Source organism: Mixophyes fleayi, chromosome 4, assembly GCF_038048845.1.
Source record: "Mixophyes fleayi isolate aMixFle1 chromosome 4, aMixFle1.hap1, whole genome shotgun sequence".
Lineage (NCBI taxonomy): Eukaryota > Metazoa > Chordata > Amphibia > Anura > Limnodynastidae > Mixophyes > Mixophyes fleayi.
Window position 1 is genome coordinate 223,896,243 of NC_134405.1, and position 16,146 is coordinate 223,912,388.

Consider the following 16,146-nt stretch of genomic DNA (forward strand, 5'->3'; position numbering starts at 1 on the left):
ACCGTGAGGCATTCTGGGCAGTGTTTTCGAGTTTTGAGAGTTGCGTTATACGGAGAAGCTTTTTACCCACCCAGTTATTGATATAGCGGCGATCATCTCACACTCCACCGTTGGATTATTTGATCGTACATTTGAGGACATTTTACCAGATAAGTACTGTTTCACATCTATTGTCCCATATTGTGTGAGAACTCCATTGTTTATGGGTCATATGTAGTTTATACTGCTCATGTTTTATACCTTTGTCCGCCGGATTTATATATATATTGTTTGAGGACTATGAGTAGTATATCTGCCCATTGAGGACTATATGACCTATGGGTTACAAGTAGTACACATGTATTTTACCTTAGACGTTTGTGTATAATTTATTCGATTGCACACCCAGATCTCAAGGTATATCGGAGCGCTGGTCAGTTCCTCATATTTGTTACTTGGTGTTTTATTATCTGTTGCTCTCAATATCAATACATCCCCCCCCCCACACACACACACACACACAATTTCTTTTATTTATAAAACCTGCTTGAAAACAATTTAGTCATTATGAAAGCATGGGAAAAGGAATGTTTTAACTATACATTTAACAAGAACTGATTCTCAGGAATAGTTATGCTTACTTTAAAACTCCTAGTTCGAGGTATATCTTTCTAAAGTGGAGAGAAATTTATATTACTAATTTATTTCCACTCCAATGAGTGGTGAGCTTTGGTATGGTGCTGTACATACAGAGGAAAATCAAGGTTTGCCAGTGGTGAAAGATTATTGAGGTTTGATATGCATGTTAGGATTAAATGTCTTTGTCCCATCATACATTAACAACTCCTGAGGTGTCTGCATATACTCGCTTACCTGACATAATAAGAATGGATGGGTGCACACAAAATTAACACTTGTACATCTGCCCACTAGCCAATGTAAGCAATTGTATAGGAATGTTTTGGGGTTTTTAACTAATTAATAAAAGTTTATTTTTTTATTAACTTATTACAATTAAGAGTAGAGGAGTTATTAGAGAACATTTTTCCTTCTTCTTTTTGATAAATATATGGCTTCATTCTCTAGGGGATGCACTCTCTGCTCATGTGAATGACCAGGGAAGAAATTATACACACTATTAGAGAAAAATATAAACTGGATAATTCAAGTTTAGCAGACTATTTATTACATCATATTACTCCTTATAACAATTAGAGATGAGCGGGCTCGGATATCTGAAATCCGAGCCCACCCGAACGTTGCCGATCCGAGACAGATCCGGGTATTCCTGCCAATTGCAAAACTGAAACCGAGGCTCTGAGTCATAATCCCGCTGTCGGATCTTGCGATACTCGTTTCTCGCGATACTCGTTTTCTATAAATTCCCCGCTAGCCGCCGCCATCTTCATTCGAGCATTGATCAGGGTAGAGGGAGGTTGTGTTAGGTGGTCCTCTGTCCTGCTATATCTCGTGCTGTGCTGTGTTTTTTCAAAATAAATCCAAAACCTTAAATCCGAACCAAAACCTTTCGTCAGGTGTTTTGCGAAACAAATCCGAACTCAAAACCTCAAGCAAATCCAAAACACAAAACACGAGACACCAAAAGTGGCCGGTGCACATCCCTAATAACAATAGTAAGGAATCTGTGCAGAGGTCCTCTTTTCCTCTTAGCGTGAACACTGTATGTTAACCTGCTCTTCTTGTACCCAAAACATTCACGCTTTTCCAGGCTGCCACTGGAACTCAATCTCCAGACAAAAAAAAGGACTACAGAGGCTCAACAACTTATGATGGGTGTGTAACCCCACAACAATTGATAAAGGGATTACTGATTTGTTCCCTGAAACCTAGCATGGTTTTTCGCATTTTACTTTGAAAATATAGGGTTAAATTACCTGACTTCAAGTCCGTTAACATACCAGTATGTCTTTGACCATGGAAGGAAACCAGAGCATATATACAAATACTAATACAGATAGCCTGCAGTGACAAAATGAAACCCAAGGCCTCAGTGTGAGAAGTAGCAATGCTTATCACTGTCCCACCATGCTACATCAATAATTATTCTTTCTTTCTGCTCTGTTGTTGCCAAAACAGGGAGAAATTAAAAGAAGTGACACGGTTACTTTACTACTCAGGATTAATGTGCTTAAAGCTTTTATACGGTGCTGAACTATGTCTTAAGACACCCATATTCATCTTTGCTATTTTACTTTCTGTAATTATTTACGATCCCTTTTTATGTTTTTAACAGGCTCCACACATTTTGTTTTAAACTTTTACAATTTACATTTCGTAAATATGGAAACCACAGTAAATATAAAGTTTACCTCATCGCACTTGTAACACTGTTGCTCTAGATTGAATAATTTATTGTAATGTGTAGTGGTTGGTAATTGATGTAAAGTTTTGATGATTCCAAGTTGACAAATTATTGAGATGAATTTTGTATTAAAAGCCTAAAATTACATAACACAATTTCCTTTTACAAACTTAATTACACTTTGACCAGTATGTACAGTTGATTTATTAAGAACTTGCTCATTTTACATGATACCAATGCTGTGGACGCCGCCAGAGCTAGTTTATCTATTTTTATTCTGTTAAAGCACACATAAGAATATGGCTTTATATACTTCTTATTTAAGTAAAAACGAAACCACTTTGAAAATAAAATGTTTACCCTTAATTTTTTTTTTTTTTTTTTTTTTTTAATTAAAATCCCAAGTCACTTTTGAAGTCTGGTTAAATAACATGGTCTTAGATCATGCTTGACATATTGTGGCAAATATAAAAATGTCAAGCCATTTTCTTCATCGACCTTTGTGAATTGAGTGTTTGCAGGTAATTTGAACTTGTGGCTTTTTTTCAGGGGAGAATTGCTCTTAAAAATGAATAAACCTTTAGAAGCTAAAGAGGCTTACACCAGAGCGTTGGAACTTGATGGAATGAATGCAGATTTATGGTACAACCTTGCAATTGTTTACATTGAACTTAAGGATCCAAATGAAGCCTTGAAAAACTTCAATCAAGCTCTCGAATTAAATCGCAGACATAAGCTTGCACTATTCAACTCCGCTCTACTCATGCAGGAATCTGGTATGGTTTCTACTCTCTTATTTAAAAAATAAACTTTAAGGGGTGGGCTATTCTGGTTTAATTATGCAGAGTAAAAATTCAAGTTCTTCTAATGGTATTGTCTCTAAATATGAAGTGCCAAGACTAGTGACAATGATGTAAACCACATCCAGAGATGTTTTCTAACATCACTTGATAAACAAAAAAGTGACTGATTTTAAGATTTGAAAAGCAAAGCAATGAGGATGATTTTTACACAATCTTCTGTGTAGACCATATATTGATAACACAACCTAGTATCCTTCCTCTCTCCTACCACTGGGGGACACTGCCAGACATTGGGGTATAGTAGTGGGATTGGGAGTTTAGGCACTAAAAACTCTATGATTTTTACTCCCCTCCTCTGCTATGCCCCTCCTCTCCTAGATACCTCAGGTTTTTTTTTAGTGCCTTAGGAGTTAGGCCAGTTTGGTATAGGCTCCTGCCTATACTTTCTTAGTGATAGTTTGTCTCGTTTTTATTTTATTTTTTTCTCAGTGGTGCTTCGCGGCGATCGATCCTAAGTCCCAGAGAGGGTGAATAGTCCTGGGCTTCCTTCACCCTGATCCCCGGGCAAGGTAAGAAGTGGCTGATGCCCAGCGGGTCTTCCTTTCACTTGTCTTGCCGGCAGTTCATCCCCTAGAAGCAAGCTTTTAGATGAGTGATAGCGCCATTAGGGCTTTAGGTGCCCACGGAGGTAGTCCTCTTCAGCGGGCCACAGAGATAGGTCGCGCGGGGGAGATCCAGGATCCATCTCCCCGCCGATGCACTAGCCGGCAAGCCCCCTCCTCCATACCCCCACCTCCCCTGACAACGAGCAGCGGGGGTCCGTTAGCGCTCCCTCTATTAGGAGAGCGGCGCTGCATGAGGAGAGCAGACATCACACACGCTCCTGGGCACTGTAACAAGCATGTTGTGGAGAGGTTACCGACAGCCATATTATAGATGAGCTGTTTGGTAACGTAGAGAGGAGCAGACATTTTTTTGATGATGGCGGAGCTGGAGGAGGACCTTCGTTTCCCGCACTTCTCAGGATCCTGCACAGTGGAGTCGCCATCTTAAGCTCATACCGAGCAGCTGCATGTCGCTTCTCTCCTCTCATTTACCTCTTCTGTGACTGGTATCGTTAAATCCTGTGTTTGTGTACAAAAACATTTTAAACATTCATGGTTGATCTGCCTAGCGGGAGAGGTTAAAAGTTACTTTGGGGCTGATTTGTACCCGGGTATATAGATCTGGCTACAAATTGTATATTGCTGTATTCTGACATTAACTATTTAGACAATCATTTTATCTGTTCAGTTATCAGTTTTTACTGTATTTAACCAGTAATGTCTAACAAAGAGTCCTCTGACAGGGGATCCTCTGGAAGGTCTGCATTGTATTTTACTTGTGCCATGTGTAAAGTAAAACTTACAAAAGGACAGCATGACAAAGGTGCCCTTTGCGCTGCTTGTGAGGCCGGATCTCAGGAGCGTCCCGCCCCAGCTCAGACACCGGTAGCCATGGTAGAGCCGCCTTGGTTTAAATTCTTTGCTGCAACCATGGAGAAGTTTACTACGGTGATGTTACAGGCTGCGGAGATACGTCAGAATGTAGTTACAGACTCTCAGGTATCTCTCACTGCAGGGCAGCGCTCCACACATGTAGCAAGGGGAAGTGACCACACAGAAATTGCAGGCACATCCTCACAGAGTTCTCTGACTCAGAGTGATGATTATATACTTGCGGTCTCCCACAGAGCCAAAAGGGCTTCACTGGGTGTAAACCAAGGTCGTAGCCCAGGCTTAGATATCCCATCAGATGAGGATGGGGATGTAGACTTGAAGACTCACTGAGTATTATGACTACCTTGGTGGGTAATATTGAAAGTCTGGTGTTAGGTATTAGGCATAGCCATGGTTTTGCTGACCCTACACCCTCGGCTCCCTCAGGTTTCTCCATTTTCAAAAGGACTAAATCTCAGGTTATGTCTTTTCCACTGTCATCAGAGATGGTGCAGATTGTGACGGACGCTTGGTTAAATCCAGGTAAACAGTTCGTTATGCCGGGTAGATTTAAGAGTTTTTACCCGCTTTCAGCAGAGTATTGTATTAAATGGGAGGCGTCTCCTAAGATGGACAGACCGATTATCAGGTTGTCCACTTCCTCTGCCATTCCTACCCAAGAGAGAGTATCTCTCAAAGACCACACTGACAAAAAGTGTGACATTGCTCTCCGGTCCGCATATGTTGCTTCCGGTAGCTTGTTTAGGCCCACTATGGCAATTGCATGGGCAAATAAGGCGGTGCAGATATGGGCAGAACAGTTGATCTCGGCTATCCAGAGTAAAGCTTCGCTACCTGAACTCCTGGTTCTCGCTGAGTACGTTCAGGAGACGGCGGATTATATGGGACAGGCATCCATGGACGCAGTAGCAGTCAATGCCAGAATTGGCGGCTTTATTATGGCGTCATGACGTTCCCTATGGTTACGCTCGTGGACGACGGATGCTGAGTCTAAGAGGAAATCCTGCCGTTTGATGGAGTCACTATGTTTGGGCCGGAGCTTGAGAAAGTGATTGAGGTAGCCACAGGAGGTAAGAGTAATATTCTTCCCATGGGCTCTCGTAAACCGCGTCAAGCTCGTTTTCGGTCCTTTCGCTCCTTCTCTCAGAGCCGTGGCGGCCCACCAAGGGGTCAGCCGGCCGTTTCCAGAGGAGGTGGCGGCAGAGGTAGGGGCGTTCCCAGACGGGGAACGTCGCGCCCCATTGAAAAACCTGCAGCATGACTCCTTGGCTCCCACGGGTGGGGGCACGGCTTCTTCTCTTCAAGCGTCAGTGGTGGTCAGTCACGTCAGATGCTTGGATTCGAGGAGTGGTGTCGAGGGGTTATGTTCTAGACTTCCAGTCTCCACCAACAGGGTTCCTTTCCTCACCGGTACCCGCTTGTCCTCTCAGAAGTCGGGCCCTGCTGGAGGCAGTGGCGAAGCTTCAGGGTGCGCGAGTGGTGGTGCCGGGGCCCGAAAGGGGTCAGGGGTTCTACTCCAATCTCTTCTTGGTTCCGGAACCGGACAGAACATTCCGCCCCATACTGAACCTCAGGTCCTTGAACAAGCAAGTGGTAGTCCAGAGATTCAAAATGGAGTCTCTACGGACAGTCATTGCAGGGATGGAATAGGGAGAGTTTCTAGCTTCCATCGATATAAAAGATGGATATTTAAACGTTCCCATCTGGGAACAGCATCGGTTCCTGAGGTTTGCGATGAGTTCCGATTATTTTCAATTCAGAGCCCTCCCTTTTGGTCTGGCCTCCGCTCCTGGAGTATTCACCAAAATCATGGCCATTATGGCAAGTGCTCTGAGAAGAAGGGGAGTCACGATAATTCCGTATCTAGACGACCTTCTCTTAAAGGCAAGGTCTGCAGAGATTTTATCTCGCCAAGTTCAGACCACAATGGAGTTCTTGGAGGACCATGGGTGGATTCTGAATGTGCCAAAATCGGCTCTCGGCGCATGCGCTTTCTGGGATTGGTGTTCGACACTATGGTTCAGAGGGTGTTCCTTCCTCAGGAAATGATCATAGCCCTCCAGCGGAGAACCAGAGTATTATTGGATCGTCCTCGAGTGTCCATGCTCTCCTGCATGAAACTTCTAGGGACCATGGTGTCGGTGTACGAGGCGGTTCCGTTTGCCCAATTCCATTCCCGACCTCTTCAGTTAGTGATTCTCCGGAAATGGTCGGGGTCACAAGAACAGTTGGACAGGCAGTTCATCCGCCTGTCTCAGTTAACTTGACTGTCATTAGCATGGTGGATCTCCACAAGCAATCTGAGCAAAGGTCAGACCCTCAGATCGGGCCCCTGGACCTTAGTCACCACGGACGCAAGTCTCTCGGGTTGGGGAGGAGTCACGGGACCGTTAAGGTTTCAGGGACTCTGGTCTCCCCAGGAGTCAGCTCTTCCCATAAACGTATTGGAGCTGAGAGCAGTTCACAAGACTCTGTTAAAAGCTATGGGGTTTCTGAAAGGAAAACACCTACAGATAGTCAGACAATGCCACAGCCGTGGCTTATTTAAATCATCAAGGAGGAACTCGCAGCAAGGCAGTCATGCAAGAGGCTGTCAGGATTCTAATCTGGGCGGAACATCATGTACCCCAGATTTCGGCTGTATATATCCCGGGAGTGGACAACTGGGAAGCCGATTTCCACAGCAGGGAGAAAGTTCATCCGGGAGAGTGGTCCCTGTGCAAAGAGGTCGTCGCTCTTCGAGTCCAGAGATGGGGTCTACCAGAAATAGACCTCATGGCTTCCAGACTGAATTGTCAGGTCCCTCGGTATTGTGCAAAGTCCCGGAACCCTCGAGCATACGCAGCAGGCGCCATGGCGATTCCGTGGCGCTTCAGGCTGGTGTATCTGTTTCCACCGTTTCCGATGCTGTCTCGCGTTATGAAAAAGCTGAAAAGAGAACGCGTTCAAGCAATCTTAGTAGCTCCTCATTGGCCTCGCAGGGCGTGGTTCTCAGACATCCTAGGAATGTCAGTAGATCAGCCGTTTCGTCTGCCCATGCGTGCAGACCTGCTAGTTCAAGGTCCCCTTCACTATTTCGAATTAGATCGGCTGGCTTTGACGGCGTGGCTACTGAATGAATCCTTAGTGCTCAAGGCTAAGGGTTTTTCGTCACGGGTTATTGCCACCATGATTAGGGCAAGAAAGTGATCTTCCTCAGCTATTTATCATAGGGTCTGGAAGATTTATATCCTCTAGTGTGAATCCAAAGGTTTCCATACGCCTAGGTTTAGTCTGTCTAGACTGTTGTCTTTTTTGCAGGAGGCCCTGGATAAGGGACTTAGACTGGGTTCCCTTAAAGTTCAGGTGTCTGCGCTGTCAATTTATTTTTATTTTCAGCGAAAATTGGCGTCTCTCTGAGTGAGGTTCAGACCTTTTTTACAAGGGGTCCTTCATATTCAACCCCCATTTTGTCATCCAGTAGAACCTTGGGACTTGAATTTAGTGCTGAGGGCTCTTTGTCTTCCTCCATTTGAACCCATTCAGACCGCAGAGTTACACCATCTGTCTTTGAAGACTGTGTTTCTTCTAGCTATATCTTTAGCTAGGAGAGTGTCAGAATTGGCAGCGCTCTGTTGTAGCTCTCCATTTCTGGCGTTTCATGAAGAGAGAGCGGTGTTACGTACTAAACCTTCCTTTGTTCCAAAGGTAGTGTCTAGGTTCCATCTCAGCCAGGAGATTGTGGTTCCGCCATTTCGTCCGGATTTATCTTCAACTGACTCTGTTGATTACGATCTTCATCTGCTGGATGTGGTTAGGGCTCTCCGGTGCTATGTGGACCGCACAGCCTCAATTCATAAAACAAAGGATCTGTTTGTTTTATACAACGTTAAGAAGCGTGGTTGGCCGGCGTCAAAACAGACTATTGCTCGGTGGATCACTTCCACGATTTGTCTGGCTTATGTCCGAGCATCTCGGCCAGTTCCTCAGACTCTTAGGGCTCACTCGACCAGGGCTGTTGGTGCGTCCTGGGCGGCGTGCCATGGTGCTTCAGCTGAACAACTGTGCAAAGCGGCCACTTGGACGTCTGTTCATACTTTTGTAAAGTTTTACAGATTGCAGGCTTTCGCATCTTCTGATGCGAGCTTTGGCGGGAAAGTATTGCGTGCAGCTGCTCCAGAGCATTCCCTCCCATAGAGGCTGCTTTGGTATGTCCCCAATGTCTGGCAGTGTCCCCCAGTGGTAGGAGCGAGAAAAGAGGATTTTTACTTACCGTAAAATCTATCTCTTTCTCCACTGGGGGACACTGCGCTCCCTCCCTTGCTCTGTAAACGATCTGATTATGAATGTTTTTGATTTACAATCTTCTGCCCTTTGGGCAGCTCCTTATAGTACACTTGGTTAGTCAAAACTGAGGTATCTAGGAGAGAGGAGGGGCATAGCAGAGGAAGGGAGTAAAAAATCATAGCGTTTTTAGTGCCTAAACTCCCAATCCCACTACTATACCCCAATGTCTTGCAGTGTCCCCCAGTGGAGAAAGAGAAATAGATTTTACGGTAAGTAAAAATCCTCTTTTTTACAATTTTGAAAATTGATTTATAATATAATCACCAGGTTACACAAGTACGTGATGCAGCATAAATGTTTTTGACTCTCTCAGAAATGTGTGCTTCATGCTTTAGGGTACACTTTTTTTGTTTTTTAAATTGTGCATTTGCATGCTTTGATGCCCTAGAGGCAACAGTGTGTCATGTGAGGCCCCCCCTGCAAAAACAAAAACATGGTCCAGTGAGTAGCCAAAGTAACAAGAAACTGTATCAGAAGATTACTCGGGCAAAGGCTTCAGTCAGGCAATTCCTATTTATAGACCCAAACAGGATCCGAGATAGATTTATCTGAAGCAATACTGGCAATCTTGGGTAAGAGCAAACCTAAGGGCAAGTTCAACAATAATCGTGACCTCTGGTGGCTGGAGATGTAACTATCAGAGGCTATATGTAGATTTGAACACAACTTGGATGTAATTTATGGCCCAAAAATGCACACAAAAAGCGTATTTCAGTCCATATGTTGAGTCTGACGCATCTCAAGATCCACCCAGCTCTGCCTCTCTAGGATATGTGCCAGGTTTACATCAGGCGTACTTACACCCACATTCAAAGAAACAGGTCGTAGGTGCAATAAAACTTCATTTACCCAGGCTGGTGCAAATAATACGTCTTTAAAAAGTGTATCTCAGTCTGCGTTCCTGTCTGCGTCAGCTTGCCGCACGCCATTACTGTCCTCAGCTGACATTGAAATGCCCTTTCCCTTCCCCGTCATGTCTCTCCAGGCGCATACAGATGCAAATACCAGAATCATGCAAGTCTGCATGGGCGCATATGTGTGCGCCCACTTTCTGGGCTTGCTCAGAGCTTTTTCACGCAAAATACGATATGCATACTGGCAGACTTCCCACTCTGCATCAGCCCCAGTCCAAAAATATAAATTGAAACCTTTTTAAACCAGTGTGTTCAAAAGTGTCACAACTGCAATTTGTATGTTTGTAAACCAATGCATATATCCGCTGGTGCCTGATGTAATATTCCTTTAATCTACCAGATCAGCTCGGTGTTGTCACACAAGCTTTTTTTATAGCCTTTTCACCTGACTATTGAAAGTAGTAACTAAACACATTTTCCTGGCACACACAACATGCAAATTGCTTAAATGCTGTGTCTCCATAATGTGTATGTTAAAAGTCAAGTTGTTGCAGTTTGTCACCCTTTCCACCAACTTTACCATCTCCATAAGATTGAGAAGAACATCATCATTAGCAAAATATGATTGTATAATTAATTTAGAGGATTCTCCATTTTGAGAAACTGCAGCCCAGGAAGTAATTGTATGGTCATAATATTTTGGATTAAGGTTGGAAAAAGGTTGGCACAGATGGCGCAGTTGTTGCACCATGCTTTTTGACACTATCTTACATATGACCTTTACGGTGTGGTTTATGATCTATGTTGATTTTATATACTATTAAATATATTTAACATTTTTGTTTTTTGCTTAAGGCAATGCCAGATTGCGACCAGAAGCCAAGAAAAGACTTTTGATGTATATCGAGGAAGAGCCGCATGATGCAAATGGGTATTTTAACTTGGGCATGTTAGCCATGGATGAGAAAAAGGATTTGGAAGCTGAAAAGTGGATGAAAAAAGCAATACAGTTACAGCATGGTTTCCGAAGTGCCCTCTTCAACCTTGCCCTCCTGTACTCTCAGACTACCAGGGAACTGGAAGCCCTCCCAATACTGGATGAGTTGCTGCAGTACTTTCCAGACCATATTAAAGGCCTTATACTGAAAGGTGACATTCTTATGAATCAAAAGAAAGACATTAAGGGAGCCAAGAAGTGCTTTGAAAGAATTCTAGAAATGGATCCCAATAATGTACAAGGAAAGCATAACCTTTGTGTGGTTTATTTTGAGGAGCGAGATCTCTTGAGAGCTGAAAGATGCCTTGTTGAAACACTAGCCCTAGCACCTCATGAGGAATATATTCAACGACATCTCAGCATAGTGCGCAGTAAAATCATGGCCCTAAATGCTGTTGGTGCTGGGCAGACTGCTCTCCCCACAACAGGTGCTCCATCACTGCCAGAAGAACAAGGGCAGGAGAATGCTGAAAAAGGGGGAAAAAAAACTTCGTTTGAAAAATTAAAAGATATACCAAAAAAAAGTCCAACAGCAAAAAGGAAAAACAAAGAGCAAGTAAAGTCCAACAGTCAACAAAAGCAAAATACTGACAAAGAACTAAAGCAGAAATCAACAAAAGAAATCAAAGACATTGAAAATAAAAGAGTTGCTGCTTTGAAGCGCTTAGAGGAAATAGAGCGTATACTAAGTGGAGAATAATCTGAATAATATCTTTGAAACTTAAGGGGTGTGGTGACACTTTATTTTTCATGTATTATTCAGTCCAGAGCCCTGCACATCTGGATAAAGATGAAAGCAAGTTGAGTAAATAAGTAACCTTGTAGGTAACGAACACTACTGAACAGAATCTCAACAAAATTTTAAGATATTTTGCCTACTCTAAACACCTTTATTTTATCAAAAATCAAAGCATGATGTACTTTTTATACTAGTGAATGTGGTTTTGTTTTGTTCCTCTTTGATATTGTCGGCTACTAATAGATATGAGATGTGCAAGATGAAAAACAACAAGCCTTTACATCATAGCAGTTATATTGATTGTAAAGAAGGAATTTCTGTGGTAAATGTTTTCAGATTTTTTTTGTTTAGGTGCTTGGCTAGCATCAGAACATGAATATTATCTCCTTCAACTCATGTGCATCCAGGATATCCCCAGTTTATTAGCCAATCTGATTATTTCATTGTACTGAATTGTGTAGTATTTCAGGTGAGGAATGTACTGATCTTTGTGGGAGGCAGTGACCTGTCTATTCATGTGACAGGGCAGAGACAAAATGGGAGGAGGGAAATGGAATTTTTTTTTTTTTTGCATTGCAGTTGGGGTCCCTACTCCTGTCTCTCTAACCATGCTGGTTCATCTTCAGCTGTTCACTAGTGGTTTGGTGAAGGAATATCCGATGCAGACTGCATTTGTTGTACTAGTTAGATGAACATTGAAGAGTTGAATAGCCTTGAACCTGTTCGAACAGTAAAAAAACCTTTCAAATTTGCGAAACTAGGGTTTAATCACTTCTAGTCCCTAATAACATGGAGTAGTGATGTCAGGCTTCTGTAAAGCTGATTCAGGAATATTGTGTTGTCAAATGTACTTGAAACAAAGTTCATATATCTTTATTGTTTTTGTATTATGTTACCAGGAAGCACATTATAGTAACATGTATGTCATCATGTTCCATTAAAAAAACTGCTTTACAGTATTTCAGTAGTTAATACATTAATTTTTTAAATACATTTTCCCCCCAATAAACGGATATGGTTATGTTTTGAATGTTCGGCTGTAAAACTGACATATTAGAGCATTTTTTTTAAGTTGTGCGATTTTTAAATGCCATATTTTCAGGTTTTAACACAATACAGTCCCAGTATGTATTATTTAAATATTTGCTCTGGTTTACAGCATACTTGCCAACTTTTCCTTGTTGGCTTCAGGGAGACCTGGGGGGAGGTGGGCGTGTGGGGGAGGGGCTTGATGATTTGCATCATTTTGGCCCGCCCCTAAACGATTATCACAATTTTGGCCAATTACAGCAGGCGGTGGGGCTAAGATGGCACAATATTTGCATCGTTAAGTCCCGCCCCCGCCACTTATCTATTTCGGGGATGAGAACCGGGAGGTTGCTCTGCTCTGCGGGAGTCTTCCGGACATTCCGGGAGAGTAGGCAATTATGCTTAAAGAAATGCAGCTAATGAATCTCTAGAGACTGAAGTGTCTTTTACATTTCTGTCTCCATTACTGAAGTCATGTTGTCTTACCTGTCAGTCTTTGAATTAAATCTTGGTCTCGGTGAAAATGGCCATCTTATAGGCATCAATACGTGGACATCATACACAATTTCTGAACTGTGTCATTATGCCACAGATGGTGAAGCCAACCACATCTTGTACTTGCTCAGCATCAAGGAGAATGCCAGACTCTTCAGGGAGTGAGGGAGATCGCCCTTATTTCATGGAGTCTCCCTGACTTTCAGGGAGAGTTGGCAAGTATGATTTACAGTGAAGAGGTGGGGTGTTTTATTCTATTTACTGGGATTGACCTAATTCACCTAAATTAAGAAGCTTTGTGGTGTTGTAAATGTAAACCTATTTTTTTTATGACAATCCATTTCTATTTAATTCTTTAATAAACATGAGATGTTCTGCAATATTGATAAGGATTGGTATCGAGATTGCTTGCCCAAGATAAAGTGACAGTATTTGTGCATGATGTATGCAATTATTTTGTGTGTGTGTGTGTGTGTATATGTTATATATTACACACACGCACACACAGTGTTTTAAGCCAAGTAATGGTATAAAATGGATGTATAGCATATTTCAGTCATAAAGGTGATGCAATCATTAATATAATTGCTATAGTGATCAGTCTTGTGTGAGGCGCACTATAATGCACTGACTTGCACTCTGCTGGTATACTTGGAACCTTTTTTTATTATTGTTAAACCAATGCATAGTGCTAAATTTTAATTTACTTTTTAGTTTACTTTTGTATTTCATTTTAATGTTTTTTTATTCTTTTTATGTAAAGTACATTTATTTCATACTCTAATTTGACTATAGTATGTTTCAAAGTATGCATACTCTCTATTATACCCATTATACAATTTTATGCAGATTTGTTTGCATACAGTATTCATGACTTGTTGATTCTTTAATCTCTGTGAAAATAATTTCGCCTAGATGGCTCCCTTACAAAAGGTCATAAGGCTTATTGTGGTGAAAGTCTAAAAATTACACTGGAAGCCCAAGACAGTTTTAGTGTGGCAATTCTGAGCACTTTTTGTAAAGTGAATAATTTGTTAATTTATTGGAAACTGGTGCTCAGGGTAAATCATGTTTTACATATTTAATATACAAACTTCTGCTTTAGCAATAGATACTAGATTAAAATAAAACTTGCATTACAAAGTAATACTCTAATGTGTGAGGGCCTATTTCCATGTGTTTCACCCTCTTTACGTGTAAGCTAGCACCAATTGATTACAAGCTTTTTCTTTCCATTTAGTCATCTGTTAAAAAAGAGCAGCAAACAGAATTGGGGGTAAGCTCTGTAAAAGGTTCTCGTACCTACTCTGTTGTACCCACTCAAGGAACAGATCATTACTGTATCTAATGACAGAAATATTAGCAAAATATATACGTGAGAAATTCAACAATGTTTCCTCTATTATTAATTTTGAAAATATATTTGTATGACCTAGTTTGGTCTGTCTAAAAAAAAAAAAAAAAAAAAAAAAAAAAGCATATTAACATGTTGTAATTAACACGTGTTCTGACCAATCAAATAGTGTCCTCAAACAGTTTATTGCTAGGTAAAATTATTGAGTAATAGAAACCTACCATTGATGGTATGCAAAATTTTAGTAGAGGTAGAATTCCTGGCCCATGCACTTGATGTGCATTTAACACCACAGTGCGCTTTATTGTGGACATTTTCTTGGTTAGGGTAAAGGGAAATAATGGCTTTTGGGATATGTATACCTATGTAGTTTGAGCATTGATCTTGTAACCTTGTTATAATTATACTTTTATTGTAAAACAGAATTTATATTTTTCTTGTTTCTATATTGACCTGATTCTTGTCACCACTATAATATAACATTCATTTTGGTGAGCTATGTCTTTAGCGCCAAAATGAGCTTTTATCACTTGTGCTGTATCTTCTTTCAATGATTTGTTCATCTGTTCCCTACATCAGTAACAACTGCTTTTAAAGGTGCTATCTCTTGTAGAAAATTGTTTGGTGTGGGTTTTTTTTTTTCATATTTCAATAAATCACTCTGATTACCTGTAAGAAGACACCTAGAGCTGTTCTCTGCCAACACATAATCAAAAGACACTTCCTGACTGGCTTTTTTTTTTTTTTTTTGGCAGTGGGTGGCATATAAATGTTCCACAAAGGGTGATTTTGCAAAGGGAGAACTGTTATGAAAACCAGGATTTCATGTTAATAATTTTCTGCTAACAAAGAAAAAGTGAATGTATAAAAATATGTGGCATTGCACCTTTTAAGCAATATTCTGTTTCTGACTCAAATAGTTGGTGCGTTTTTGTTTTCTTGCTTAGCAGTGTGTACAGTTACAAATGAAAGCCTCCTGTTTTTAATTTTCCTTTCTTTATACACCAAGTTTTGATTGAATATATTCCTTTATTTTAGAAATTGGGAAGCAGTGGGGCAAAACATTGTCTTTTGATTAAGTTAATTATACTTAATAGCTGAAGGGTGATTTTTTTTTTTTTTTTTTTTTTTTTTGAAAGAGCCACAGAATGCGTTTAATTGCAAGACAATTATCCTTTATAAAAGATTAATCAATATTTTTTTTTTATTGCAAATGTACTTGAACATGAGTTTAAAAAAGGTTATTTTGTGAGCTAGTTTAGAAAATTGTCAAGCAGCTAACTACTAAATACCACTTCTGAAACTGATGCATACAGGTATTATTCTTTTTACTCCTTGCATTGCAATGCAATGGGGCCTTTCCTTACTTTTTCATTTATTTATGCAAGTTAATAAAATGTTTAACACTGCTTATGTTTCACTTTTTTTACAACTACAATAAAGCTCATTGCAATTGCCACTGCTGTAATTTTTATGAATTATTTTACTGTTGACTGTTCTGCATAGTGACTTAGATAGAGTCCATAGGATTTCTCATGTTGAAAAAGGACTAACCATAAAAAAACTGTTTCAGCTTGAAATGTAGCAGTAGAAATGTATTTGTATAACCAACAATTAAAGGTATTATATGTATTTTAAATAGTAGGGTGATTTTACAGTACATGCATCAAACAGAACTGAGAGGGGGGACTTCCAAAGTCTCTCTGCTCACTACATCATGTCACTGTGTTTGCTATGGTATTTACATG

General features: G+C 40.9%; 1 protein-coding gene across 3 annotated transcripts in view; it reads left to right on the forward strand.

The window, feature by feature from the left end:
* Positions 1–12,710, forward strand: part of TMTC3 (transmembrane O-mannosyltransferase targeting cadherins 3) — a 46,511-nt gene extending 33,801 nt beyond the window's left edge. For all 3 annotated transcript variants that reach the window (XM_075209373.1, XM_075209371.1, XM_075209372.1), the window contains exons 13-14: positions 2,852–3,078; positions 10,640–12,710. In XM_075209373.1, the coding sequence (XP_075065474.1) occupies positions 2,852–3,078; positions 10,640–11,481 (1,069 nt within the window). In that variant the 3' untranslated portion in view covers positions 11,482–12,710. The remainder of the gene's footprint in view (positions 1–2,851; positions 3,079–10,639) is intronic.
* The last annotated feature ends 3,436 nt before the right edge of the window (positions 12,711–16,146 follow it).